General features: G+C 52.6%; 1 protein-coding gene across 1 annotated transcript in view; it reads left to right on the plus strand.

The window, feature by feature from the left end:
• The window catches only part of SGIP1 (SH3GL interacting endocytic adaptor 1), a 48,857-nt gene extending 22,831 nt beyond the window's left edge, over positions 1–26,026 (plus strand). The window contains exons 10-25 of the mRNA XM_051625537.1: positions 147–171; positions 515–566; positions 2,290–2,375; positions 3,002–3,094; positions 3,653–3,727; positions 5,490–5,906; positions 8,606–8,748; positions 9,932–10,058; positions 13,169–13,228; positions 17,673–17,784; positions 18,100–18,255; positions 18,917–19,049; positions 19,342–19,544; positions 20,163–20,227; positions 20,786–20,950; positions 21,384–26,026. Coding sequence (XP_051481497.1) covers positions 147–171; positions 515–566; positions 2,290–2,375; positions 3,002–3,094; positions 3,653–3,727; positions 5,490–5,906; positions 8,606–8,748; positions 9,932–10,058; positions 13,169–13,228; positions 17,673–17,784; positions 18,100–18,255; positions 18,917–19,049; positions 19,342–19,544; positions 20,163–20,227; positions 20,786–20,950; positions 21,384–21,406 — 1,935 coding nt within the window. The 3' untranslated portion in view covers positions 21,407–26,026. The remainder of the gene's footprint in view (positions 1–146; positions 172–514; positions 567–2,289; positions 2,376–3,001; positions 3,095–3,652; positions 3,728–5,489; positions 5,907–8,605; positions 8,749–9,931; positions 10,059–13,168; positions 13,229–17,672; positions 17,785–18,099; positions 18,256–18,916; positions 19,050–19,341; positions 19,545–20,162; positions 20,228–20,785; positions 20,951–21,383) is intronic.
• Positions 26,027–26,535: the final 509 nt, after the last annotated feature.

A 26,535-nucleotide genomic window follows, 5' to 3' on the forward strand; every position in this document is an offset into this window, starting at 1 on the left:
CACAGCCGAGCAGGTGGGTGTTAGCAGCCACCTGAACTAGGTGTCCCCTTAGACGGGCAATTCCTGGTGTGTCCCTCCTCGGGTGGCAACTGGCACGTGCCCCTGTCCCTGTGCATCCTGCTCACCTCTTGTGTTTCTCATTCCAGGGGACGATTAAAAGGAATTTATCCAGTAAGTATGTTCTGCAGCCCTCAAGAGCAGTCTTTGCAGTAGAGGGGTGGTAAAAAAAATGAAAAGGGAAGGAGGGGAGCAGGTCAGTTTTGCTTTAAAGGGATCCTGGCAGAAATGAGAGCACCTAAATGTCTTCCTTAAGGAAGGCTGTGGGGGACACCCTTGGGGGACCCTACGGAAGCAGTGCAGCTCTCCTCGGAAATAACATCTGAATGAAACAGACCTTTCTATGCCAGGGTCCCTGCAGCAGGGCTGGGACGTGTGCCATGCTGGTGGGTGGGCTGGGGAAGTGCTGGGGGTGGGGGAGCAGCTCTGACCCTGGGCTGTCCATCCTGTGCCACAGGTGAGGAGATCGCACGGCCCCGGCGCTCCACACCCACCCCGGACCCTGCCAGGTCAGTACGGAGCCCGTGGGGGTGAAGAGGCAGAAAAGAACCTGGGGGTGTTGGGCAACAGAGCTGGCTAGGAGGCAGTGTGTGCCCGGGTGGCCAAGGGGCCACCAGCATCCTGGCTGTGTCACCACAGGGTGGGCAGCAGGAGCAGGGCAGGGATCGTGCCCCCGTGCTGGGCACTGCTGAGGCTGCTCCTCGAGTCCTGGGGGCAGGTCAGGGCCCCTCAGGACAAGCAGGACATGGAGGGGCTGGAGCGTGTCCAGAGAAGGGCAAGGGAGCTGGGGAAGGGGCTGGAGCACAAGTCCTAGAGGAGCAGCTGAGGGAGCTGGGGGTGTCCAGCCTGGAGACCAGGAGGTGAGGGGAGACCTGCTGGCTCTGCAGCTGCCTGAGAGGAGGTTGGAGCCAGGGGGGTCGGGCTCTGCTCCCCAGGAACAAGGGATGGGACAAGAGGAAACGGCCTCAAGTTGTGCCAGGGGAGGCTGAGGTTGGATCTTGGGAACAATTTCTGCATGGAAAGGGCTGTCAGGCCCTGGCCCAGGCTGCCCAGGGCAGGGGGGGAGTCCCCATACTTGAAGGAGTCTCCAAGCCGTGTGGATGTGGTGCTGAGGGACATGGGGCAGTGGTGGCCTTGGCAGGGCTGGGGGAACAGTTGGACTGGATGGTCTTAAAGGTCTTTTCTAACCCAAATGGTTCTATAATGACCCAGCACAGCTATGTTCAGGCACACCACCTGATGTGGTTTCTAAGCATTTCAGTGGGCAATTGCACCTTGACACAATTGCTCAATGGGAAGTAGCTGTTTCACCTCCAGATTTGGATCCTTTTCCATGTACACCTGGGTAGGTCAAACCCAGAAATAAGAAACCAGTGGATGTGCCCAGGCAGTGATGGTGGATCCTCCCAAAATGCAAACATGCAGAACTGCTGATGGCAGTGGTACCTCTGGTTTTAGATCCAGGTTTCAGATCCTTACTGAGTGTCCAAGATACAAGAATATCCACTGCTGGAAGCCACCTCTAGCCTGATCCGTAGGGGGAGAGCTGGCATGTCCATGCTGTGAGGTTCTATTGATTCAGGGAAGCAAACAGACTAGTTGACATGGAGTGAAGCCAGATCTTCCCAGGAGTGTTAGTGCAGCTACTGGCCTTGAACTGAGGTGTGTTAGACCCCAGCGTGGTTCATACCATGACTTTTTTTCCCCTTTTCCACGCAATCTGGAGCAGTTCTGATACTGAAGCAATCTCCCATGCTTCAGTGGCTGCTTGGGCAATACTTACCCTGTAGTGCCCGGGCTGGTGCCACCACTCAAATTTCCTTTTCCTCTGCCCAAAACGTTGTGTTTTACCAGGTGTCTGTGAGTCTGGAAGATAAACACTCCCTGAAAAGACAGATATGATACTGATTTATGTATTTTAGGTTTTTATATATTCTGATACGTATCAATATAGTATTCTGTAGTATATAATAGTTTATTGATACCATTATCAATACTGTTATCTGAGCAACCTGGTCTGGTGGGAGGTGTCCCTGCCTGTGCCAGGGGGTTGGAGCTCGATGATCTTTAAGGTCCCTTCCAACTCTAACCATTCTACAATGGTTGTGTGTGTGGTTCTGCTTTCATGTATTATCTTTCATATACACGTGTTTATTATTGTAGCTATAGTTCTTAGGTTTGTCTGTCTCAGCCTGGAGCTGATGGCTGCTCTGCCCTTGTCTCTCCCAGCAGCAGGAAAGCCGGGGAGGACGCGGCCGCGCTGGCCCCGCTCTTCGGGCCCCCGCTGGAATCGGCCTTTGAGGAGCAGAAGCTGGATGGTGGGTTGGGGACCACGGGTGGTGAGACTTCCTTTTGCCCCCCCCTCAGGAAAAACCCCCACCTTTCCTCACAGGAGTGGTTTGTTCCCCAAGAGATCTCCTCCCAGAGTTATCACAAAATGGCCTTTGCCACTGGGAGCCTCGTTATGCCCTGTAGCTCATTCTTTTATTAAAAGTATGTTTGCAAGCAGCTCCCCACACACAAGCTGAGGAAAACAATGCCAAAACCATAAATGACACCTGAAAAGGGCTGTTTCCCTTACACCCTGTGTGACTAGAATTGGATCTTCTCATTTAAATACCCATTTCTCACTGGGTACCCCAAAATTGCAGACAATTTCTGCAGCGTTTCACGTAAGGTGATAAGCCCCTGTGTATGCAACTGGCATTGTTTTGTTTGTCAAGCAGCATGAGTGTCAAACTAATTGCATGACCTGTTTAGAAATCTGGCAAGCTTGTAATTATCTACCATTACAGAGGAATCTCTGTCTTTAATTAATGAGAGGTTTCGGCCACTATTTAGCGTCTTTAATGAACACATCTCATCTGCGCTCTTTGCTGCTTCTAAGAAAATGGTTTTGTCAATGCCCTTGCATGTGCATTTATTTTATCTTTTGATTTTTCAGCCACTCTAGATCAGCCTGAGATCTGGGGTTCAGCCCAACCCCTCAGTGCAAGTGTAGAGTCCCCAAAGCTACCGAGACCTTTTCCAACTGGAAGTAAGTGACCATGCGGGTTATCAACCAAAAATAAGTGTGTGTGTGTATATATAGAAATTAAACCAGATCTTCCACTTTTCTGCACCCAGACTCCTGCTCAGTGCAGTTCTGTAATATTTTAATCAAGCAGTGAGTCATCCTTTCCTTATCCCCCCCTCCTCTCCCCCCCCCACTATTTGCACAGCCCATCTCGTGCCAAACCCACCCCAGCTGATGCCCATGGGCCAAGGCCACCTCACCAGTTTGTGGTTGAAATGGTGACACTTGTGGTGGGAATGGTGGCTTTGTGGTGGTTAATTAGCCACAGCATTCTCCCCCTGGGACCTGTGGGGGTACATGAGAAAGGCAGCTAGAAATGTGCCTGGGAGGCTGCAGGTTGCCATGAAAATGTTCATCCAGGGATTGAAACAGGAGTTCAAGCTAAGATTTAAAAATTAATTAAAACAAAAAAAAAGCTAAAACCCAACAAAAAAAGGCCAGGGTGAAGCTGTGCATGTTCCCAAATGCATTGCCACTGATTTTTTTTTTTTTTCCCCCCCTCTCTGCTCTGTTTTGCAGCACCTCCACCTCTCCCACCGAAAAACATCCCGGCCACGCCGCCGCGCACCGGCTCCCCTCTGACCGTGGGAATAGGTAAAAGCTCAGGGTGGGACCCCCTCGTGTGCCACCACACAGCCCTGGGAGATGATCCCCAGCCACAGTAGATGATCCTGTGCCGGGGGGGGGGGGGGGGTCAGGTCTTCCTGGCTGCATTTCAGACCAGGATTTGACCCTCAAGCGTCCCCCTTCTCCTTCACCCTCGTGGTGCTTCAGCGGGTGCTGCAGCTGGGGGTGGTGCTTTAGGCAGGATGCAAAGATGCCTTTGACTCCTGAGCTGGTGAACTTTGTGCTCTCTCCTCCTCTGCCTTCGGTATCAGTCACTTTTAGAAATGAATGATGGCACTAACCCCAAATTCCTGCTCAAAATTGGGAATAACTAGTGATGCTTCTTTATGGTCTGTACTTAAGGAATAATGAGGCATGTAGGACCTGCCTGTGTCAGGTCCTGCCCTCCCAAATTCCCACTGCTGTCCAGGAAAGTGGGAAACCCTCCCCTATCAGGCAGCTGGGGATTTGGAAGGGGAAGGAAACAGTACCTGGAGTAAGGGACAGCCTGAAGGAAGGGGTTGGAAGGTGTTGGGTGCAGCCAGAGGACAGAAAGCAGTTTTAAGGATATAATTCATGGTGCTGGGCGTGCTGCCTGCTGGGGCTGTCCAGGTTTGGGGAATGTCCTGTTCCTGTGACAGTGACACTGTGTGGACACACATACTGAGCTCCTTGCGGTGTTGGGAACAATGTCAGGAAGAAATGCCCTGCTCTGAGCTTCCTGCTCCATCCATCAGTGTTTCATTCGTCCCCCCATATCTTCATTTTTCTGTTTGCCTCAGCAGCCAGGCTGGCAGAGCCTCCACCTACACATGTAGATTCATCAACACAAGTGATCACAAAGCAAAGCCAGGGGAAGAGCTTTTTTTTTGTTCCTTTTTTTTTTTTTTTCCTGGTTTAGCAAAACTGGCTTTTATTCCCCAAATGCAGAAGCCCAGCTGGCTGCCCCAGTGCTGGGGACAGGGGTGGAATGGTAGCCCCAGGGCCACATGAGTTTTAGCCATACACATGTGGCTGTTGCAGGGCCCACGGGCTCCTCTGCTGCATCTTCTGGGAAGAGAAATGCAGGCCAGGAAAGGAAGGCTGGAGCATCTCACCTGCTGATGAATCCTGGTGCTGTGTTGGTGATGAAGTCAGATGTGAACAGTGATGTGTGGGAGCTCAGCTAGGGACCCACCAATACCTGTATCTGCTGCTGCTTGCAAGCAAAACACATACACCCTGTCTGCTGTCTGCACTGCCCATGTGTGTGCCCAGCCAGCATGTTCCAGTATATATATTTATATGTACATGTGTATAAATATATATATAGTGGAGTGTGAGAGGGAGCTTTAGGTGCCAGTTTATTATCTGATGATGATAGTAGTAGCAATAATAACAGTAATCACAATAATTCAGTGATGCTCGTGCTGTGATGAAGTTCTGATAATCTGTGAGGAAGGCTGGGAGCCAGCTGGGAGGCTGGGGAGGCTGTGGGGCTGTGCTGGTGGAAGGGGAGGAGGAGGAGGGCTGGGCTGCTGCTGCATGCTGGCTCTCAGCCGTGTCCGTCGTTCTGTCCCGCTCCCCTGTCTCGCTCATCACCTGGCGTAGAAACTTTCTTGCACATGAATTATATTCTCCGGCAGCTTGGTAAGGAAAAGGGCTTTTTCAAGCGTCTCCTGCCGCACGGAGCTGGGGTGGAGCCCCCCGAGCGGCAGGAGCGCGGCTCCCCCGCCTCAGCCGAGTGTAAAACCAACTGCTTTGACCGCAGGAGGGGACCAGGCGGCAGCAGAGCTCAAAAGTGACAAACTCCCGTCCATCAGTGACTTGGACAGCATTTTTGGCCCCGTGCCATCCCCCAAGTCTGCTGCCGGTAACGCAGAAGACAAGTGGGTCAATTTTTCCGATCCATCCCCGGGAAACGCTTCTCCGGAGCTGCCGGGCCGGGACCGAGCGGGGTCCCCGCCGCCCTCCCGCCCGCTGCCCTCGCCGCTCCGCCTGGAAGAGGCTGACAAGAAGGTTTCTGAGCAGCCCCACCTTAAGGATGAGAACGTGGAGCCGGTCGCTTCTCCCAGAGATTTTGGGCCGGGACAAAGAGCCACCCCGCCTCCCCCTCCGCCGCCCACCTACCGCACGGTGGTCTCCTCCCCCGGACCGGGCGCCAGCAGCGGCACGGGCAGCACCAGCGGTACGTCCCCCGGTCTTGGGTGTGCTTCCGTGTGACCGCATCCGCTGTCCCCTCCTGCCTCCGTGTGCCTGTGCCCGGCACCTGCCCTCCCACCCGGCTGTCTTGTGCTTCCACGTCCAGCGTCCGCCCTTTGGCCTCCTGTGTCCTCTTCCCCTGCTCCTCACTGGTGGTCCCCCCCGAGCTCCCATGAGCCACCCTTGCCCCCCCCCCCCGCTACACGTATAGACAGCCCCCCACACACACCCCTCCAAAATCTGGCAGAGCGTTGCCGTTGCTGCAGCTCTGCCCCCAGTAGGCTTCAGAGTGAACGTAGGTGGAAACATTTCAGGCAAATAATCGAGGGGTTAAATCAATCACAGACAGGTCACTGCATATGGTCACCTCAGAGCTTCTGCAACCAGCTAAGTGGCAGCTCAGAGGTGGCATGGGGCTGGAGGGTGTTTGGTCCCTCCCTCCTGGGTCTGGAGAAAGGGCTTCTGGCATGAACCTGAGAGGTTTCTCTAGCACGTGCTGGCACCTGCTTAATTATAAATATCTGCCAGTCCATTAGGGCAAACGAGCTGGTAAGAGGTCAGCTTACATGAGCTTGAGAAGGTGCAACCTGATCGTGCCACTTGAGGCTGAGCCCAGGGACTGTGTTCTCCTGGTGCAGCCACCATCTGCACATCCCTGTCACCCTGCAGCCACCAGAGATCAAGGCAGAGTGTCACCACTCTGGAGCCTTGGTGGTGGGAGGTGGTGGGTGCACAGCCCCCAGCCCTGTGCCCAGCCACTGTCCCCAGCCTGGTGCCATCTGCTTTGGGGTTTGGTCACCTCTGAAGGGGGGGCTGATGATGATGCGTCACCTCCCCTGAGTGTGGCTGTCACTGCAAGTGTGCTTTAGTGGTGGTGGCTGTTCTGTGCTGGCTCAGGGAGATTGGGGGGGTGAGGGTCGGGGGTGGGGCTGCAGCATCCTGATCCTGGTGGGAGCTGGGAATTCTCCTGGAGATCAGCAGCAGGAAACAGCAAGTTTGTTCCTACCCTGCTCTCCACCCTGATGCCAACCACCTTGCGTGAGCAGAGATCCATGGGCTGGAGACATGCTGGTGGCTCCATGGGTGCAGAAACCCCACTCTGCCAGGCAGTGCTGCCTGGTTGGGAAGATCCATGTCTCTTCCCCAGGAATGACTCCCAGTTTGTTTGGTGTGCTCTGCAGCCTCCAACACCTCCACCTTACTGGTGTGGCACAGGTAGCTGTGGAAATGCAGAGCCCTGAAGTAGACCCACAAAATCTGGGTGCAGATCCAGCAGCCTTCCTGCTCCTGCCCAGTTCTCACCCTTCCGTTGGTGCATCCAGCTCCTGAGGTGGCCATCTGCAGGATGTCATGGAGCAGGGCCATTCCAGGACACCACTGCATCCCAGAAGCCAGGCAGGGCTGGGAATGGCAGCCCTATTGGATGCTGATTTACAACATGCCACCCCAGCTTCTTGTTGGGGAAAACAGCTAGAGGTACATTAGTCTCCCAGGGACTTTAAATCCCTGAGGAATTAAGTTCCTTGGATGAAGGCTGGCATCTTGCAGGGTCTTTGCTGGCTGGTGGCCACTCCTGAGCCAGGGTAAAATGCCCCCTGGAAGTCGCTGTCTTGTGACACCCCTCCAGTGCTGCTAGGTTACTTCTGAAGAATTCCTATTTTGTCAGGCTTTTTTGGGGGGGTAAGGAAGGAAATAATTCAACCTTTAGCTCTCAAATTAGGCACTCAAATGCAAAAATGGCTTCAATTTTGGAGGTGTGTGCAAATGAAGGACTGGGATTTAGGCTCTTTAAACAAACCCCTCTCTTGTCTCAACCATCTGACGTTTGTATCCGAGTTTCATTTCTATAGAAAACAGTAAAATGATTCTCTTGCAAGTGGGAAGAATCAAGCTAAAGGCCTGATCTGAATGATTATCTTCATGCTTATCTTCATGTCCCTGGGCTGCTGGGCTCCATGCAGGCTGGCAGCAAGCACCAGCTCGGCCGTGCTGCAACGTGGGGTCTGCGTTCCCCTCCCTGCTCCTGCCACCCCCCCTTGTCTTGGTGCCATCCCCAGTGGCTCTGTAACAATACCAGTGATTGCTGAACTGACCCTGCAGGGAGTTTCTGTACGTGGAGACAACCAGTGTGCTGGGTAGCTGCTAAAATGTATGTTTCATTGTCAAAATGGCCCCTCACAGCAAGGCAGCAGCTGCTGGGGACCACACGAACCCCAGTCACTGCACCCTTCTCTCCAAGACTCCTCCAGACAGTTGGGAACCACTTTGTGCTCCCAGCACAAATCTCATCACTTCACTCTCCCACCTTTCCTCTTGGCTTGGATAAAGCGTTGCCAGTCTGGCCAGGACCCCTCATTCCTCTGGTGGGTAACTGGGAGCTGCTGGAGGCCTGGGAGCTGCTGGAGTGCAGGACCTGTGGCATCAGCTTCTGCAGGGGCTGAACTCGTTTCATTTTTCACCTGTCCATGTGGCTGGTTTTCAGGTAAAGCTGATCACAGTTTGGCACAGCAGAGAGGTGCATCAGCAAGCCCAAGAAAGGTCTTTCCCCACCCAAAGTGTCTGGTGGGGAGCCATGGGCGGGGGGGGGAGCTGTGCAGGGTGTGGGTGGGCACCCAGGGGGGCCTGGGGGAGTGTCACCCGGGGGGACCCTGCCTGTGGTGCACTCACATCTCCTGTTTGTTGCAGGTTCCTCGTCCCCGGCTCGCCCTGGCACCCCGCTAGCCACCTGCAGCACTCCACTAGCCACCTGTGGCACCCCGCCACCGCCGCCGCCACGGCCCCCCTCCCGCCCCAAGCTGCCCCCTGGCAAGCCCCCCGTCAGTGATGTGGTAGGTCCTGTGCTGGGGGGTGTGCAGGGGTCTGGGGGGGATGCCTTTGTCAGCTGGTGAGACGAATGAATGGAGCAGAGCAAGTCGTGAGGAGCAAATAACCTGCAGGCGGTGCCAGGGCTGGTTGGAGTTTCCTAGAATTATAGAATCATCCTGGTTGGAAAGGGCCTTGAAGGTCATCAAGTCCAACCATAACCTAAATCCACCTACCATAACCTAATCTACCAGATCAGTGTTTAAATCACATCCCTAAGCACTACATCCATATTTCTTTTCCATAGTTTGGTCACCGAGACCAATTCCATGTGGGAAAAAGGCTACATGTCCCTCTGGCTCTGCCTGGCGAGGCCAGTTGTGGCTGAATGGTAGTTTGAGGTTATGGCAAAGGTAGAAAACGGGTGCAAAAAGGGAATGTGCCCATGGGAAAGGTCTGGCCATCCCTGGACAGGGGTCTGGCTGGGGAGGTGTCTTGCAATCCCTCGTGGTTGCCCCCCACCAGCATCCCAGGTTCTCCCCCACCATCCTGGGCTATGTTAAGTGGTAGAGAATTTTTAGGTTGATGTTAGGGAGATATCATTTTCCACAAAGGATCTCTATGGATCTGACAGGCTGCACCTGAGGGGACTTGTATGTGGTGGGCACCTCTCCCTTCCCGATGCCAGGTGGGTTAAATGCATCCTGTGAACAGCAGAGCTCCTGTGCTCTGTTGGGACTTCAAACACCCAGACCCACAAGACAGCTCTGAAGTGGAAGAAGGGAGATTGAGACGAGATCTTAGGATGAAATTCTTGGCTGTGAGGGTGGGGAGACCCTGGCCCAGGCTGCCCAGGGAAGCTGTGGCTGCCCCATCCCTGGCAGTGTTGAAGGGCAGGTTGGATGGGGCTTGGAGCAGCCTGGGCTGGTGGGGGGTGTCCCTGCCCATGCAAGGGGGTTGGGACTAGAGGATCTTCAGGGTCCTTTCCAACCCAAACCAGTCTGTGGTGATGATTCTATGACATGGTGGACATCATTTACCACTTTTCCAAGTTCAACCTAAAATGCTGTTGGCACCACAAGAGCTGTCTGGGTTTGCAGTGACCCTGGGGGTACGGAGGGTGACGCCTTCATGCAAAATGTTTGATGCAGATGCCTCTATGTGTATTTTCTTTAACCTTCTGCTGTTTTATGTTTGTTTTTTCTCCAGTCCAGGCCTTTTAGCCCTCCTATTCACTCCTCCAGCCCTCCTCCGATAGCACCTTTAGCCCGGGCTGAAAGCACATCTTCCATATCTTCCACCAATTCCCTGAGCGCAGCCACCACTCCCACCGTCGGTAAAAACACAGCACTGCTGTTCTTTCACCTTTCCTACCCTCTGAAAAAGATTCCTGGAACCTTTTTGTTTGCCAGGTTGTTCTTCAGGGGCCACGTTCATTCATTTCCTTCAGGTTTTTCAATGCAAAGCAGGGGTTTGAGGGGGTTGTGATGGGTCGGGAAGGTGAGGCTCTAGGGAAGCTGGCTTGGTGGCAGCTCTAGATGTTGTGGGAAAATGAATGTTTGGTGAAAGCAGAGGTTACCACCAAGTGAAATATAATCTAAAATGTGCTCGTGGTGTGTAAAGTTGGTCAAAATAAGCTTTTCTTTTCTTTTTTTTTTTTTTTTTTCTTTTTGGTGAGGGATGCTTGTACCCTGGAGGGGGGGGGAGGAGAGGCTGGAAGCCAGACCTTGGCATCCAGGAGAAAATATTGAACCTCTTTGTATGTCTTAAATTCACATTTACCTTTAAAGTGGTAGCAGGAAACAGGGTCTTGGAAAAGACTCTTCCAAACCACCAGCTTGGCGTGCACTAGACCAGGACAATGTGCTGCAGTTTTCTTTTGGAGAAACGTGCTTGAAAAAAGATGGGTTTTGCCACCTCCCCCCAGGTGTCCCCAGGGACTGAGACAAGAAAAGCAAACACAGTCTGGATGGCAGCTCCTGGGCTCCACGTGCCATGTCCCTCTGTCCCCTCCATCCTGGTGCTCCCTCCTCCACCATCCCCGTCATCCCACCCAGCTGCCGGCCCCACCGCTCCTCGCTTCCTGCAGCTCCATCTTCCCCCAGGAACATCCCTCTCCTCCTTTTTTTTTTTTTTTTTGCCTTTTCCTCCATGTTTTCTGTGGTGAGCAGGCCAGGTTTGCGTTGTGGTGACGGGGCTTTGCTGGTAGAGGGACCTGAGACCCCAGCCCTCCAATGACCCAAACCTTACGGATCGCCAGGAGTGGTGGCATCGCCACCATGGTACCACCCATCTCTGATGGCTGGGAGAGGACAGGATGGCCAGAACCCCGTGGCCATCCCCACACCCCCTCCCTGTGGCTTTGCTGGAGTCTCCAGCCTGCGTCTCCGTCCTGTCGTTCGCTTGGCTCTCAAGGTGTTGTAGGTGCTTGTACGTGTCCGCCGGCTGTTGGTCACTGTCACACCTCGAGCACAGGGTCCCCGGTGTGTCAGTCCCCCCTCTGCCCACTCTTCTCCAGCTTTGGCTGTGGTGACAAGGGACCATGCCTGTGGCTGGGGTGGCCATGGGGTGCCTGGGGCCACGGTGGCAAACACGACTTGGGCAGAGGGGAGGGGACAGGCTGAGGGCAGGGATGGCTGCAGGGGCTTCAGGAGGCTGGGAATGGGGCTATGGAATGAGGCCTCCGTGCTGGTCCTGTAGGCTGAGCAGGTGATGGGTCCCTTGGGCCCTCAGTTTAAAATTTACTTTTTTTCTCTCTCTCTAATGTATATTTTTGTGAACAAAAGTTGCTGCTTGAGATGTTTTTAATGACCTACCCACTGTGAGCTGGCATGGCTGTGGGGGTGAGAAGCTGTGCTCCAGCAGCCCCCACCCTCTTGAAAGAGAGACAAAATCAAGGCTCTGGGGTCACCTCTTGGTGGGGAGACACAGGAGGGGGCAGTCAGGAGGAGCCCCCCTCGTATGGCAGGTTTTGCTCTCAAGTGGTAGGTGCTGCTTTGCCAGGATTTGGCCTGGGAAAAGCCAGATGGGGGGGCAGGCAGGGATAGATGGGGTTTGGAAACCCTTTGGGGAAGCCCAAGCATCTCTTTATAGAATCACTGAACTCTTTTAGTCAGAAAAGGCCTTTAAGATCCTCAAGTTGTCCCCACCGGGGTGGATGTGGTGGGGGTGGGCACTGGGCGAGCATCCCTGCAGCCCTCACCTTGCTGCAAACCCAAGGAGCAACTTCTAATTCCTGGGCTTGTCCTGCTGGGAGAGGAGAGGTGAAGGCAGGAGGTGGGCAGGGACGGGCAGGGCAGTGGGGCAGGGACCCCGTCTCCATCTCGTTTCCTGTGGCAAGGTTTGTCTGAGAGCATGTGGAAGAGTTATTCCATGTCTTTGTCCTCCAGGCTGTCCTGCCGTGCTTTCGCTGCGGTTGCATGTGCGGTCTGAGTAACTTACTGCAAGGAAAGAAGCTGTTGTTTCTGTCTCGTTGCCCCTCATGTTATTTTTCTCCTCAAAATCCTTCTCTCTCTTTTCTCCATCGTACCAAAGTGCCGCTCAGATTCATCTGGGATGTGTGTTGTCATTATTTATTTATTTATTTTTATGGTTTATTTTGCCTTTGCATTTCTTCTGCTTATGCTGTCTGAAGACCATGCCTTTAGTGACAAACCCCTGGCATTTGAAAGGCACGGGGAAAAGCCCTGGGAAGCTGGGAGCTTCCCAGAAATCCAGCTTGGGAGCAAGTGGCTGCGGGCGCCCTGAGCCCTGGCACCTTGCATGACAGATTCTCAGGGACAAAAAGGACTTTGAGGTGAAGGACTCTCACCTCCCGAATCCCAAAGGGTTCATTTAACCCTCAAAAAGCCATTTTTTCCCCCCCTGCTGCCACTTGTTCCAGCAGTCCCTGGTGTCTAACATGGCTTTTGAGGTGGTGTGAGCACAGGGAGCTTGTGGCTTTAACGGGAAAGGAGAAATTCCAGCCAAGCATCTCCTGTTCTGTGTCCATGTGCCTGTTTTATCTGCAAGTTTTATGCCCTGAAATGCAAGAGAAAACGCTTCACTGTGGCTCCTCCCACCGGGATGTTGGAGCTGCTGGAGGCATCGCCAGCGGCCAAGGGGAGAAGGCGCATTTGCCAAAGCCAGCTCGGCCGGGAGTGCGTGAACCCAACGACCTCTTCTACTCCAGACCAAAAAAAAAAAACCAAAACAAAAAGGAGAACCCCCCCCCCCAAATCCTTCCCAAGCGGGCAGGAGTACTCTTCCATCTGGGCTTCCATGGCTTTGCTTTCTGCTTCCCCAGCCCCACGCAGCATTTAAAGCCCCAGCTCCTTGCACGCTGGCTTGCGGCGCCTCGTCCCCTCTCCCTAGCGAGATAAATGACCTGCTCTGTGACTCACACTGTGTCCTTCTCTCTCCCTCTCCTTAACCTTTCCCATCCCGCTTCAACTCCTGGCCATACAGAGAATGAACAGCCTTCCCTCGTTTGGTTTGACAGAGGAAAGTTTTATTTGACTTTCGAAGGTAAGTAGTGCCTAGCAAACCCGGTAACGACCCGCTCCCCTTGCTCTTGCTCTCTGATTCCCGGGGTTTCCTTCCGAGGCTCCAGCCCAGCTTTCCATGCCAAATGCTGTGGCTACTTAGCTGAGGTGGCAACTTCGGCCGGAATAATTTTGATTGGATTTGTGCCATTCGTCCTCGTGATGGTTCTCTATTTATTTTTTTAAAAAAACCAACAACAAGCCAAACAAACCCCCAGACAGACCTAAAGTCTCGTACCGAGACTGCGGTGAACACCAGAGAGCGGAACCGCTTGCGCTGCCGAGGAACTTGACTCTGTCAACCAGGGCTTCTCTCTACTCTCCCCTGCGAGCTGCTCGTTACCCTGAGCGGGGCTGTGGCACAGGGTGGTTAATTGCAATCCAAAGGGTCACGGGTTCTCCACCGAGCCTGGGCTCCTTCCTCACCTCCTGTCAGATCTTTCTGCATCGAGGGGTGCTGGCCTCGCCAGCAGGCAGGGATGAAATGGTGCTGGGGTGGCCAGTTGGAGGTGGTGTGGGGTTTGGGGTCTCCCGTTGATTACACAGGAGAAGAGGCAGGGGGGGTTGTTTTGGGGCAGGTGGTGCTTCTCCAAGCAGCATCACCTCTGGGAGAGGGCAGAGGCATGAGCGCCTGGGTCACTGCCAGAGCCCTGAGGTGTTGGAAGAAGCTTCATCTCATCTGCTGTGCCAACGTTTTTCTGTTTGTTTTTTTTAAAAAAAACAAGGCAAATTGGGGAAGTTTGCTCAGCAGGAGCTGAAAGCTGAAGGAGGTGCGTTGAAGCTGCCGTGGTGCTTGCAGGCAGAGCAGGGCTGGGGCTAGCTGGGGGCTGCTGCTGGCACAGGGCATGCCAGAGCCTGGTGCCCATGGGACTCACTTTCTGGGAAGCCTGTGATCCGTAGAGCGTGTCCTCTCCAGCAGGTGTCTCAGTGGCTTGGGGTGGTGCAGCTGGGCGTGTGGTTCTCATGTTGATGGAGCAAAGCCTGCTTTGGTGAGCGCCGTGCTGAGGCAGCAGCAGATGCCCAGGTGGTGGTGACAGGATGGGTGGTTTCTTCTTTCCCTCCTTCTTGCCTTTTAATCCACCACAGATGCCAGGACCCAAGGTCCCTGCTCTGATGGTCTGTGCTCCCAAGGCAGCTCCCTGCTTAGCCCTGAAAGAGGACTGGGGAGGAACTCTTTCCTCCCAATCCTCCTTGAAGTTTTGCTGTTTCCAGCAAAACCCCTTCCTGGCTTTCCTTTCTTTTCCAGGCGCCACCCACCTGTCCAGGTCAGGGCCAGGGCTGGCCGGTCACTGGGCTGGAGCAGCCTTCTTGGAATATTATCCATGTATCCAGCACTGTGCATCCCCCCCTGCTCCGTGTTTCCTCCTCCCCCTCGCTCGGTCTCACACCAGCACCACAAGCACATCCAGCATTTGGGGGATATTTTTGTGTATTGCTGTTGCTGAACGGTGTATGTGAATTTCTGCACTTGGCTCTGGCAGTGTGAAGGGTCTGGAGCTGGGGGTGGGTTTGTGCCCAGCGACAGGGCTGCAGGAGCCTGGCACTGCCTCCAGGCCCATCTCAAACCGGGAAGGGTCCAGCTCACTTCCACACACCGTATTTCCTCATCAAGCCCGAAGTCTCCGAGCCCAACTTAAACAAATCAAGGAAAACTTCACCTCTAGGGAGGTGCAGGGAGATCTGCCCAGGTGGCACCTGTCACTCCAATGCCCCAGGAGACATTAGCTTCTCTTTCTGGGTTTGGGTTTGTTGCTTATTTCTGCGTGGATCCGTGTGGTTGCAGTTGGTTGGTGTGTGAAAGCTGTGGTGCAGCTTTGGTGATGCTCTTCTAGATACACAGAGCTGCCCTGGGATCCCAGGTCCTCAGCTGTCATCTCTCCACCTCTCTCTTTTCCACCTTCATGTGGGGAGAAATACAGCAAATTAACCTGGTGTGCTGCTTATGGCTGGATCCAAAGCTCCATAAAGTAGATCTTATTGATTTTTTTTCCCCCGTGGTGTTTTCCAGTCATTTTGCCAACATGAAAAGTTTCTAAAAATAACTTCTGCAGCAGTCACCAAAAAGCCAGATTGCTGGTGGAGACAGACCACAGCACGTGCTTCAACTAGACTTGTCTCTCAAGTTTTTGGAAAAGGATTTCAGGGTTTAAAATAGAAAGAGCATACCCTTCTTTTTATGTAAGCTTTTTCTTTAAAAAGCTGTATAGTCTCTCAAGGTGTTAAGAAAATAATATGTAGGTTCATGGGGGAAGAGTGGAGGGATCCAAGAACCCTGGGTGCCAATTACATCCAGGTGGGTTTTTTTTATTCCAAGTCAGAGCAGGAATGGGGAGGATGTTGTGTTGCTGTCTGGATGGACCCAGACTTTCAAAGTCCAGCTGAGCCTGCTAACAGAGAGACATGAGAGAGGCTGGTTTTTCCTTGTGCATATGATTTTTCACTCTGGAGAAGGAAGAAGTCTTGTATGTATAGAGAGAAATGGTGGAAGACTTGAGAGATGACTGAAAAAACCCACCTGGCAGCAGCCAGAGCTTGTATGTTTGGGAGGTTACGTTTCCTCCCCCAAAGAATAATGATAATTTTGCCAGGGATCACGGGCTTTGCTGCTGCTGGGCAGGTAATGACCTTCCTCTCAGCTTCCCTGGTGTTCCTCTGCTGGGTGAGACCTCCAGTTCCACCCCTCTGTAGCCAGTCTACCTGGATGCTGTTGACTCTCATCGGTGTTCCTGGGTGGATGTGACAGGAGTATCCCACCCCACTCAGCTGGATTTGATGTGCTGGGGGGTGGTTGCTCTGGGCGTGGGGAGTGAGGATGAGCTCTCTGATAACCCACCTGTGGTGTCTGGGGAAAGGATTGACTTAAAAAGACATGACTGTTCCAGTCCTTGGTGCTGCTCCCTGCCCTGCTTAGCCAGGTATTGCAGGGGGCTGGGGGGACTTTTTACAAGGTCGTGTAGAGACAGGAGAAGGGGAATGGCTCTGAACTGGAAGGGGAAGACTTAGGTGAGACATTAGGGAGAAATTCTTTGCTGTGAGGCTGGTGAGACCCTGGCCCAGGCTGCCCAGGGAAGCTGTGGCTGCCCCATCCCTGGCAGTGTTGAAGGGCAGGTTGGATGGGGCTTGGAGCAGCCTGGGCTGGTGGGAGGTGTCCCTGCCCATGCAGGGGGGTTGGTCCTTGAGGTCCCTCCTAACCCAAACCAGTCTGGGATTCGATGACTCTATGAAGATAGCAGAGTAAGGGGGTAGCTGGGTTGAAGCTGCCATCCCTTTTTACTTTGTCTGGGGCAAAATATCCTTGTGCTTAATGCGAGTTACGGGCTGTGATGTAACAAAAAAGGTTCCAAAATGGTGAGGTGCAAAAAAACCCCACCAGCTCAGGCTGAACTGGCCATGCCAGAAGTGACCCCTTGAGGACTTTTTTGGGATCAGCACCTCGTGCGTTGGGTGGGACACCAGCCACTGACGCCGGGCTGATCTTCAGGCGTGTTCCCGGGGGAGAGGCGAGAGCTTCGCCGTGCCAGCAGCCCCTGCCAGCCCTCCCCTTGGTGGAGGAAGAGGGACACTGCTCCCATGCAGGCTTTCCAGCACACCCAGAGCAGCTGACATACACCTGCGGCATCCTCAGATGTTTTCCAGAGACGGGCATTCCTGGCCAGCCGAGGGAGACCTGCGTGTGCCCACTTCAGAGCCCTGGCTGGTGGCCACAGACACGCAGCACCACCGAACCAAATGCTCCCTTTTTATTATTGACAGACCTGAGCGGCGGGCTGCTCGCCTTAGCTCTGCGCCCTGAGTCCCCTGTTGCCCCCTGTAGTCCCAGATCCCTGACGACCTGCAGATTTGCCCCAGGGCACCGCGGGCTGAACAGCCTTGAGGGGGGGGTTGCCGGAGCTGGAGCGGGCTGGGAATCGCGGGGATCCCCAGCCCGGGGTTCCTGCTGGCAGGAGTTTAGGCAGCATCGGGGGGGGGGGGGGGACTGCCAGCATCCTGCTTTCCCACGGGCAGCCTGAGCTCTCCAGCCAAGGCACCGGGACCCTCCCCAGCCCCTCCTGCCCCGAGGAGCCCAGAAACCTCCTGCAGAACGTGTGGTGCCATGTGGAGCCCCTCCGGAGCCCTGCCGGGGGGGGCTGCTGCCCCGCACCTGCTCCTGGCCTCCTCCGTCAGTTATTTTGCTTGCTTTATTTTAATGATTATTTATTCGGAAGGGGGGAAAAAAGTAGATTTTAAATATTTTTAAAGCCTCATCCAAAGCCGGCGAGGGGGGGGGGGGGAATTTTTATTTTATTTTGTTTTTCTTAGCGTTTGCCCACAAAGCTATGCTGGGGTCTTGAGGTGCACCCCCTTGCCTTGGGGGGGGGGGGGGGGCGGGGGGGAGCGATGAGCTCTCTCCCTGCAGGTAAGAACTGGGGGTCTGGGCTCTGTTGCAGGCTCGTCGCGGGGACCCAGCCCCCTCACCATGGGGGCTCAGGACACCCTGCCCGTGGCCGCCGCCTTCACGGAAACCGTCAACGCGTACTTCAAAGGGGCTGACCCCAACAAGTAGGTGCTGACCGGTGGGGTCTGAGGGCAGGGACAGGCTTGGGCTGTTGTCGAGGCTTCGGGGAGGGAGGGAGAGAGGGAGGGAAGGAGGTGCTCTCTGGGCTCCGCACCCGGCGGGGGGTCCAGGTGAGGGTGCTCCCGGGGTTGTCCGGCCTTCCCTGCTGTTCCAGCTCCCTCTGGAGGCTCCTTTCGCAGGCAGGGACGCGGAGGGGTTGTCACGGCACCACCCCTGGTGCAAACCTTCCCCTCCTGCTGTATTTTGAGCCCTGCCCCGTTTCCTCCCCCCACCCCGGGTCTCCGTGCCCGGTGCTGCAGGTGTATCGTGAAGATCACGGGGGAGATGGTGCTGTCGTTCCCAGCCGGCATCACCCGACACTTTGCCAACAACCCCGCGCCAGCCGTGCTCACCTTCCGTGTGCTCAACTACAACAGGCTGGAGCACGTCCTGCCAAACCCACAGCTCCTCTGCTGGTAAGACCCACCTCGCCACCTCCCATAGGGAAGGCAGGTTTCCAGAAAAACAGGGTGCTTTGCCAAAATACAAGGAAAAATCTTCCTTGGAAGCTTGTCCTGGTTTTGGGAAGGAAGCCCTTGAGCCCTTAAATATTTGCTGGAGTGCTCCCTGTGAAAACAGCCCCTTTGCCAGGTAGAAGAGGGTGGTGAGACCCTGGCCCAGGCTGCCCAGGGAAGCTGTGGCTGCCCCATCCCTGGCAGTGTTGAAGGGCAGGTTGGATGGGGCTTGGAGCAGCCTGGGCTGGTGGGAGGTGTCCCTGCACTCATGCAGGGGGGCTGGAATGAAATAATATTTAAGGTCCCTTCCAACCCAAATCGTTCTGTAATTGTGTTTATTGAGATAAGAGCATCAGCAGAGGATCAGGAGCTTTGATGGGGTTTGCTCGTTTTGCACCTCACTCCGCTCATTACCTCTCCTGTTTGCAAAAGGACACGAGCAGGTTGCATCTCCTGTGCCTTCCTGGAGGTGACTAAGGACAAGCCAGGCCATGTGGGGGGAGGCAATACTTCTCTAAACGTGGGACTAAACACAGCCGGCTCTGCTGCCCCGTGCGCTCGGTCAGAAAGCTTTCTTCTGCCAAGGTGACTTACAGGAAGGGTTCATTGTCCCCCTGTGCAGTGACAACACGCAGAGTGACACCAACACAAAGGAGTTCTGGGTCAACATGTCAAACCTGATGACTCACTTAAAGAAGGTATCGGAACAGAAACCACAAGCCACCTATTACAATGTGGATATGCTCAAGTATCAGGTAGGGGCTTTTTTGTGAGATAAAACTGTGCCAAAAACGTTTGCGTAACTTAGAGATGTGAAAGCTGGTATTTCCCTAGTGCAGGGTGGAGATAAGGGGAGTCGAGGGCATGCTGCCCCCAGGGCCCCTCCTTAGGTCACTAGGTTTGCCTGGTTTTGAGCCCAGTACAAAGTTGCTAGGAGAGTACAAGGTATCGCCTCCTCTGAAGCCAAATGCAATTGCTGGGTCTGTAAAATGGGATTTCTCCCTTCACCCCCACGGAAACTAAATGTTTTTTCTGTCATTTTGGAAGGTATCTGCCCAGGGTATTCAGTCTACTCCATTAAACCTTGCAGTGAGCTGGCGGTGTGACCCTGCAAGCACTGACCTCCGCATCGACTACAAATACAATACAGAGGCAATGACCACACCTGTGGCTCTAAACAACGTCCAGTTCCTCGTCCCCGTCGACGGAGGAGTAACAAAACTTCAAGCTGTGCTTCCTCCTGCTGTCTGGTAGGAATCGCTCACCCCATAAAGAGCTTGTTGCTATCTCTGCCATATGCCTGCCTAAAACAGCTGTCCTGCCTGCTCAGGATGAGCTGGGGACACACTGGGCACCCAAACCTGTCCTCCTCTTGCAGGGGAAAGCGTGCGACCCTACTCTGACTTCTCACCTTTCCCCCAAGCAAACGGTCAGAGCTGAATGTGTGTGTGCAAGCAGGGGAGTAACAGAGAATCCCAGAGTGGTTTTGGTTGGGAGGGACCTTAAGGCTCATCCAGTCCCACCCTCCCTGCATGGGCAGGGACACCTCCCACCAGCCCAGGCTGCTCCAAGCCCCATCCAACCTGCCCTTCAACACTGCCAGGGATGGGGCAGTCACAGCTTCTCTGGGCAACCTGGGCCAGTATCTCCCAGGGCCTGGCCCCTGCCCCTTGCCCACTGCTCACCTGCAGTACAAGAGCAGCTTTTTCCTGCCTGGAGCAATCCCAAAGCCAAGCTCCTGGAATTGCAGCTCTGGAGAGCGGCACTGGAGCTGCTCCCACAGCCTACATGGCCTTTAGCAAAATTTCAAAGTCTCCTTTATAACTTCTGGTTTCCTACAGAAATGCTCTTCTTCCTGTGTTTTTTAGGAATGCCGAACAGCAAAGGATATTGTGGAAGATCCCTGATATCTCCCAGAAGTCAGAAAATGGAGGTAATCCTGCAAATGTGCATGTCGTTAACCCTGAATCCTCAGACACTGACCCGTTTATCATGCCTGCCACAAGTCTGGACACACAGATTCCTGCTGGCACTCTCTGGGGAGTGATGCTCTGTACAACCAGGAGCAGAGAGCTTTGAAAAGCAGGGACATGTGCCCCTGGCACTGTTTTGCCAAGTGCTTTGGCATCATACAGGGCATGAATGCACCGGGTCTGGATGTGGTTGTTTGCCAAGTCCTCTGTTCCGCTGATCCTCTCTGGATCTGCAGTCTGAGGCCCCATGTTACATCCCTGTTGTGGGGACCACAGCCTCCCACGGGTCATTTCTCTGTGTCACCTCCCCCGGCTCAGCTGCTTCTTACCTCTGAAGAGTGAAAACCTGCTGGGGGGATGAGGGGGTTCACTTTTCCCCCCCATCCCAGGGGATGCTGCTGGCCTGGGGACCACCGCAAGGCTTTGGGCATCTCAGTGCCTGGCCGTGCTGGCCCTGGGACACGCGGCGTGGCCTCTCCAGGCTCTTCAGGGGCTGGTGCAGGACTTTCCCATTGCAGGTGTGGGGTCTCTGCTGGCCCGATTCCAGCTCTCAGAGGGGCCCAGCACCCCGGCCCCCCTGGCCGTGCAGTTCACCAGCGAGGGGAGCACCCTGTCCAGCTGCGACATCGAGCTCGTGGGTGCCGGCTACCGCTTCTCCCTCATCAAGAAGAGGTTTGCAGCAGGTAGGTGCCTCACTGGTAGGGCTGGCAGTGTCCCTGATGGTCCCTTCCAGCCATGCTGGCATGCCTGGGACTCTTTGCTGAGTGGTCAAGCCCAGACGTCCCACCACAGCATGGTGGCTGAGGGGCAAAAGCTCCTTGCATGAAAGAAATCCTGGCACAGCTCGTCAGAGCCTTGAATTTCGTGGGCTCTTTCCTGCTCGTGGCTCCCGCATGAAAGGCAAGGGCTGGAGATCTCCAGGAAGAGCTTCTGCCCCCTTGCTGCAGAGAAACACCAGGATTTGTCCCTGTGCCCCTCGTGGGTGTGGGGTAGTTGGAGGCGGGCAGCCAGCCCTGGGAATCGGGGCTGCACCAGCCCCTGGGAATCGGGGCTGCTCCATCCCCTGGGAATCAGGGCTGCTCCCTCCCTGCAGCTGAATTCTGATCCCATTTCTAGGTAAATACTTGGCCGATAACTGACAGAAGCTTATGCAAGTCTATGGAAAATAATATGGAAAATACCCAAGGACTGCTGTGCGTGGAACGGGTTTTAATTACAGTTTAAGGAAAATGAACTAAATCCTGCACTTGGGACATTTCTGTTGGAAGTGTCGACAACTTTCAGCATCTTTTCCTCGGAAAACACCGTCTTGACCAGTCCTACAGTATTTACTTCTAGATGTAATATTGTTAATGGTTTTAAAATGTAATTATTGTATTTGTAAATTGTACTCATTCCAGTAAGGCTGTATTTTGGCAGTTAGACACTTGAGTTTTAGCATTTTACCATTCATGAAATGGATGTAATTTAAACTGTGGTATATAAATTTAATAGTAGTACTGTTGAATGGCACAATGCTTACAGAGGTAGATTCCATTTTGTCCATATATACGACTTAAATACAATACTGATAGCTGTTCTGAAGGGGGTGCTTCATAAAGAGAGAGAGAAGCAGAACCAGTTTACTGATTGATGCTGATTGACTTTTTCTTCAGTCCTTAGCATGTCTCCCAGTGATGGATAAAAAGCTCTGCCTTCAAGTTTAGCTGGTTTAACTCCAGAAAAAACACTGCTGTAAATGTGGAGGTTCCTAATACGGCCTCCCAGCAAAAAGCAGGATAAAAAAGTCATTTCTGTGGAGAGTATTTACGTCACATTTCCATTGTGAGAAACCTCCTGGAACACGCCCGAGTTCTCTCACAGCCACAGATGAACCATCAGGAAGTGCACAGGCAGTGAGCACTTTTTTTTTTCTTTGCCCCAAGCCCTCACATTCTGCAGAGATGCAGACAAGGACACAAGCAGGCAAAGAGGTTGGGTAGCCACTCTGAGCTTACAGCCCTGCTGGAAAAACAGAGTGATTGCTGTTTTTCAGGGCACAGTTTCAGAGCAGTCTCTCGTTGCGTGTCTGTGTTCCTCTGCTTGCTTTGTCCTTTTTTTATTTCCCCTCCATTTTTGAAGGCCCCAAGGGTTTAGCAAATGCTTTAAAGACATGCAGCCCCTCCCGTGCCTTTCTGTTTTACCACTGAGGCAGGTAAAACACACATATATGGCACTGGAGAAGGAACACAGCCCCAGCCTGACCCTCGGTGGGATGCCAGCCTCCCTGAGCTGTCCCATGGAGATGGAGAAAATGCTTCAAAATATTAAAAGGGGGAAAATTGTCCCTCTGTGTTTTCCCTGTGTGGACACAGGCTCAGAGCCAGGTGTCTGGTGTTTGATTTCGAGTCGAGGTTAGTCTCAGGCTACTGCTGGCAGCATGCTGCGAGTGTTTGTTCTCCATCTGTCAGGATGGAGAGCTTGGTTTAATGGGAGAATTGGGAAATATGGGGGAAACGAGAAGGGATCTTTCCAAAATTCCATGCAGCTGTTGTTCAGAGGCACAGAAAGGCATGGAAGCATGTGCTGAACGGGGTGGTGGGGACTTCAGAAGTGTGTAAGATGGCAAATAGTGATGATTTTACACTCACAAATGTTGCCAGGCTTGTGCATTAGCCTCGGAAAACTTAGACTGTGCATGTTGGGAAGTGCCTGTTCACCCAGGAGTGATGTCAGCAAACAGGAATCCCTGCCCATCTTTGAAGAGAACAAGGAAATCTGGAGATGTTTTAGTTCTGAGATGACGTTTGGACTGAGACACGCACAAGAGGGTGGCTGAGCTGTGTGCACGCTCACAAAAGGTGTCAACACAGAAGGTAAAGCACAATTCAGTCATGCTGCTTCGTACATCCTTGCAGGTTCTGAAAGTACACTTGGAAGTGCTCCTGGAGGGAGTGTTGAGCTCCATTAATAATTTTTCCCCTGAATTGGAAATACGTCCAAACGGTGTGACCCACCCTTCCTGACAGAGAAATACAGGGCAAAATCTAGAAATTCTGCATAATTGGTTCATGCTGTGTACAATTGTTATAAACTCACGCTTCCAAAAGAGATCTATGTCATAGTCTTGAAAATAAGGATTTTATAATGTAAATATTACCAGAACATAGATATTTTACTTTATATTTCATTTGAAAGACAAGGTGTTTACATTAGCATTGGGTTTTTAAACAATTTTTAAACAAAGAAACCCCATAACCCAAAGCTCCCCAGACTTGTTCCCTTTTTGCTGTCCCACAAAAAGAGGTGACCTTTTCCAGGAGTGTGGTGATGCTGGGATGCAGCCCCTGTGCTCTGGGGAAAGAGATGGGAAAGTCCTTCATCCCTCTTTGGGGTGAACTGCCTGGCAGACCTGGACGCGTTGTGCTGGCAGCCCTGTGGGGACATGGTCCCCCTGCAGCCACCAGCAAGTGACACAAAAACAGCTTTACCCAGCCCGTCACACTGGGACCAAACTCCGTGGTTTGGGACAGGTTTTTGCATCCCACTTTTCCCAGTTTTTCACACTGTGAAACCAGGTTCACTAGATGTTCCTTTGCTCAGGAGCTTCGAGCTGTGTGTCTCTGCCTTCTCCCCCAGCATGACCCCCGTTCTGGACCCCTTTGGAAGGAGATGGTTTTGTTTTCCTGCCCCATCTGGTGTCTGAGAAGAGTGTCAGAGTGCCCAGGAATGCTTGTTTGTCAGGTGTTTGTCTGCTCCCATGCAGCAGTGGTGTGGAGGGGGGAACAGACTGGTTGCATTTCAGAGTCTGAAGCTTGAGAGCCTGATCTGCTCTTTCTGCCTGGCTTTGAGAAGGTGTCAGCAGAAAAAAACAATGATGGGCAGCAGCTTGGGATGTATCAGACTTAAATTTAGAGCATCAAATAGGGGCATAAGTCGGGATGTTCTTCCCCAATTCCAGCTTCAGTGAGAGCCCCTGGCCCCAGAGAGGGTGTGGGGAATGGGCTGCTCTGCTGCATTCAGGGCACTCAAGCTCTGCAGGCTTCAGCTCCGTTTTTAGGCAAGAAAAACTGTATATTCAAGGAATGCATCTCCTTGGTGTTCCTGCCACTCGAGTTCTGTTTCAGAGCATGGGGTTCAGCAGGTCTTTTGGCAAGTCAAGCTGAGGCTGCAAGGGGGCTCAACCTTCCAGCAGCCCAGAACTCAGCAGTGCTCCGAGCTAACTAGCCAAGTGAAAAAAGGATAAATAAAGGAGGCATTCAAATAATAAATCAGTGTGATGCTTGCACAGAAAGGCTCTAGCTTGGTCACTGGTGTGGACCTGTCCCTTCAGGCCGTGTCCTCAGCCACCTGAGGGGTTTTCCTCTGGGCTTCCTAGCAGCCTGCAGGGCCGAGGTGCCCACAGATATGTCATAGTCTTGTGTTTCTGGAGTGTTTCTCCCTGCAAACACCTGCAGACCTGGGTCTTGAGGTGTTAGGAGCAGAAGGTCTTTTATTGTTGTTGCTGCATTGAGGTTGTTTTTTTTTTTTGAACATTTCTCCTTCTGTTGCAAATATCCACAGCTCCCAGCCAGCTTGTGGAGCTCCTCACAGATGTTTCAGATTATTTTCTTCTTCAACAATATTTCTTAGTAACAATACTATGTCTCAACAGCATGCAATGCTACCAAATAACAGGCTTCTCATTTGCTGTTTGCTTTTTGTTCTTAAATATCTCTCCCCTGTATCAAAGTTGCTTCTTATTTTTGCTGGAAGGCCACTGTCCATTCAACTCCTATTCCTGTGGCTTCACTCTCATCGAGCTTTGCCACATGAGCACGATCTTGTCCTGAGGAGGTTACACAACTGAACTCTTTTCTGCAGGATGTTAGTGCTGCTATTTGGTATTTCAGTTAAATTCACTTTATCTTCAGTGTGGCTTTTCAGGATTTACCCATTACAGTTGTGGGTGTTTTGTTGTGTTGTTTTTGGTTTTTTTTTTTAAACACAGGTGAAAAAAAAGGTTTCTGCAACTTGTAAGGTTAAAACACCATCCTGCTTTGGCCAGGCAGGGAGGGGATGGGGAGAGCCAGAGTTCTTCTATTTATTTATTGTTTTTCTCACATTTTCCCAAGGAATTGAATTCTTGCAGAACCAGGGAGTCTTTGTGATCCTCAGTATTTTTACCTTTATTCCATTGTAAGGCTGGAAAAGGATCTGGCAGAAATAGCCCCTGCATCCCCTGTCACTGCAGGAGTGACCGTGTGGCTAACGCTGCTCACAATCGTTCCTAAACTCAGAAGTGTTGGTGTGGTGATGCTCTCTGGAGGTTTGCACACAGGCAGGACTTCACTACAGGCCAAGCAGGATGTGACAAAAAACACGCCAGGTTTTTTAGTGAGGCATTCAGAATGTCTTGCTCCCCTGTTTGAAATGGTGCTGGCTCTGGACAGAGGGTGAATCTCTGCGGACACGCTCTCCTGCTGCTGGGCTCCTTACCCACACAGGAGGGGTTTTCCTCTGCAAAACACTTCAAGGCGGGTGAAACCAGCAGGTTGTTTTGATGGCATCAGCCGTCTGGAGATGCTAATTGTGGTCTGAGGGAAGAATCGAGCTGGGTTGTGGTTTGACACTCCAGTCCTGTGGCTCTGAACCCAGAGGAAGCCCCAGCATGGAACTGGATTTCCCCGGGTATTGCCCCGTACCATGTGACAAACTCCCTCGTGTATAAAATGTTTATAAATATTTGTGGATTAAGATACACAGGTCTATTTTTAAGATTTAAGTTAAGTTAATGAATGGCTGGCCTTTTTTGCCTAAACGTGCAATGAGATGTATTATACCTTTAGTCTACGATGGCCTAGGTACTGCTTAGTCTGTGATGAAAACTTTGCTGCTTACCTACTGTTCTCAGAGAAAAAAAAAAACAACCTGTAAAAGACATCAAGGTTTGTTGCACATGGACTATTTGACCACTGGTAATATGAATGTGTTGTATTGACTTGTTGAAGATAATCATGAAACAACATATTTTAAATGTTACTTGCCTTATAGATTAGAATACGACTACGTGGATATCATTTTTGTAAATAATGTTTTTTATAAATGTCTTTCCTCCATTCCCCTGCCCCCCTGTCACCCACCTCACAAAATCTGGAATATGCAATTATTTCCCATGCATAATGTTGCAACCAATAAATCCCCACGTCAGAACAAAGTTTATTAATTCTATACGTAAGAACCACATTAAGAACCCAACTGAGTTGCAATTTAAATGTGATTTCTGCCCCCCCCACCCCTTGAAAATAAA

This window comes from Apus apus, chromosome 7 (assembly GCF_020740795.1).
Source record: "Apus apus isolate bApuApu2 chromosome 7, bApuApu2.pri.cur, whole genome shotgun sequence".
Lineage (NCBI taxonomy): Eukaryota > Metazoa > Chordata > Aves > Apodiformes > Apodidae > Apus > Apus apus.